Here is a 2,757-nt window from a genome sequence, read left to right on the forward strand (position 1 = left end):
TGTCGTGGTGAGTCAAAGATAATTAACGTCTCACGTCCACATTTTATTAAATTCAATGCACGTTTTATACAGTCCAGAAAAATGAAAGAATCCGTTTTAACAGTATGAATATATGACAGATATGTTCTACTACATTTATGTCCACCAGCTGATGTGATGTTCAGTGTAACACGGTGTTCAGCTGCAATGAAGCTAACTGAGATCTGATGACAGGAATATTTTTCTAACAAACGTACTCACTATTTTAGTAGCTTTGGTTTATTATCAACAGATATGCATCAAAAATGGAGTTTTGTTTAAGTTGTTTTTGTATGTATGTTAGTTAAGTATGTTTTTGTGTACACACAAATCTCCTGTTTTCATTTTGAAGGTTTCCCAAAGAACAAGATGTGAGGAAGAGGAGGAAGTATCTTTGAGGAGGATTCATCTGAGAAGTGAGGATTTTAAACTGGAGGATTTTGATCAAACTGATCAGACTCTCCGACTGAGAGATGGTGTGGTACCATCGGTTCACAGTTCATTAGAGTTCATAAATTTACATATTTTATTGTCAGTCACAAGGTGAGACACCTCCATGTGTTTATATGTACAGGTAACTATAGACTGTAAAGTTCATATTCATTATGTTTTTTCATTTCAGCTTGAAAACTGCAGGACTACAGGAACTCAACAAAAGCTGGAGCTGCTCTGTCTGTGGCCTCTCAGGAACGTGCACGTCACACACACAACCTCGACCTCATGATGTGAGTATTTCTATTTTAAACTTTTATTTTTTCATTTACCTTTATTTATCCAGGTAGTCTCACTGAGTCACGAGAACTCATTTTCTAGAAAGACCTGTTTAGGAGCAGATGGTGGGGGTTGAGTGCCTTGCTCAGGGGCCCAGAGTGGGGCCAATGAGGGTGGAGGCAGGTGTGGGTGTTTCACCTTTTCCACCCACATTTTGATGTTGACGGTACCGGGAGTTGAACCTGCAATTTTCCCATCACAGGCCCATCTTCTAACCTCTGTGCCACCACTCCCCCACATAACATCTTATCATAATGGTCATGGTCATATTAAAATCTCACTGGTTTCCTTCCAGATGTGTTAAATAGCTGCTGGTCCCCCTGATGTTTCCAGGTGTCTGTGGTCAGTGGATGAAAAGCCTGGCATGAACAAGATGATGCTGGAGATCATCATTTGACGAGAGCTACCAGCTTCTAATTGTGATGAACAACAGCAGCTCAGTGATTCTCTCAAGGCTCAGTGAAGGTGCTGAGAGCTGCAGAGAGGCTGATTCATGGAGCTTCAACACAGCAACCTCCAAACATGTCCACCCTCACACACATCGTCCATGAAGACACTGGACCAGAGCACAAGATAAAGACAGATAGAGAGATAGAGATAGAGATAGAGAGAGAGAGAGATAGAGATAGAGATAGAGATAGAGATAGAGATAGAGAGAGAGAGAGAGAGAGAGAGAGAGAGAGGATATGTGCAATACAATACATGCACAGAAACAGTTCCAGGGGGTCTCACTAAAGCTTCCAGTTATAACACTACCAACTTAATCAAGCATCTCCAGAGATTTCAAGCTAAAGAGCACGCTGAGTTTATTGAATGGAATTCAGCACAGTTTTTCTGTATCAGATCGGTATTGACCAACACTAAACCTCAGATATCGGTATCGGAAATTGAGAAAGCGGATCGGTGCATCTATAGTTACCACTCATCACTTAAAATTAACCAGAAGGAAAGCTCACCTGCTGTAGCCAGGTCTTGTCCACCACTGGCAGAATAAACTTTGTCAGCTGCAACTTCTCTTTCCTTTCCTTCTTCTCTGGGTTGATGATGGAGTTGAAGATTATGACAGCACTTTTGTGCTTCAGCAGCGGCACATTAATAACACTCTCCAGAGTTGTAAAAGGACCATTGTTACTCCTGTACTCCACAATGTTGAGCGCCTTGCGGCCTCTCAGTAGCTTCACGCCGGCCAGCTCTGAGGCAGATGCAGTGTTGAGGAGCTGGAGGATGGCGTTTCTCTGTTCGAGGGTGTAGGTGTCGTCCAGGGGTCTGCTGCTGTCCTCCTTACTGGGCTGGGACAAGGATGAGGTGAGAGCGGAGTTAAGGGTATCGAAGCTCGCCAAGGGAACCCGGCTCCTCCAACAACACGTGCACTGAAGGTACTGGAGCTCTAGTTCAGGGAGGGAGCCAAACCGAGGGCGGCAGAGTAACCCAAACTGTCCTGTTGAAGACATACAGTGAACAGCTAAAGAAGTATCTAACTACTCAGAATATCTAGCTAATGTTCAGTTTGGTCTTGGGTAAAATCACGTTACTACAGTCGACAGCTGCCTTAGCAGAAACATACTTTATTAAAGCAAAGACTTCTCAGTTTTGGACCGTCGACATTTAGTTTTGGACCGTCGACATACAGTTTGGTAATTTAAAAACTATCTCAAACAGTTTTTTGTGTGAAAATAGGTTTACCTTCCAGCTTTCTTTGTGTAGGTAAAGGTGTTCCACAGGGATCAGTTCTGGATCCAATCTTTATTTTAAACAGTCCTTTGAAGTATTAAACACTCATTTGACTTTTACAGGTCCTTCTCAAAAAATTAGCGTATTGTGATAAAGGTCATTATTTTCGATAATGTAATGATAAAAATGAAAATTTCATATATTGCAGATTCATTGCACACCAACTGAAATATTTCAGGTCTTTAATTGTTTTAATACTGATGATTATGGCATACAGCTCATGAAAACCCAAAATGC

General features: G+C 41.8%; 1 protein-coding gene across 1 annotated transcript in view; it reads right to left on the reverse strand.

Moving 5' to 3' along the window:
- Positions 1-2,757, reverse strand: part of tefm (transcription elongation factor, mitochondrial) — a 47,620-nt gene that overhangs the window by 35,334 nt on the left and 9,529 nt on the right. The window contains exon 2 of the mRNA XM_037690574.1: positions 1,746-2,227. Coding sequence (XP_037546502.1) covers positions 1,746-2,227 — 482 coding nt within the window. The remainder of the gene's footprint in view (positions 1-1,745; positions 2,228-2,757) is intronic.

This window comes from Nematolebias whitei, chromosome 16, assembly GCF_014905685.2.
Source record: "Nematolebias whitei isolate Nwh7 chromosome 16, NemWhi1, whole genome shotgun sequence".
In the NCBI taxonomy this organism is placed as follows: Eukaryota; Metazoa; Chordata; class Actinopteri; order Cyprinodontiformes; family Rivulidae; genus Nematolebias; species Nematolebias whitei.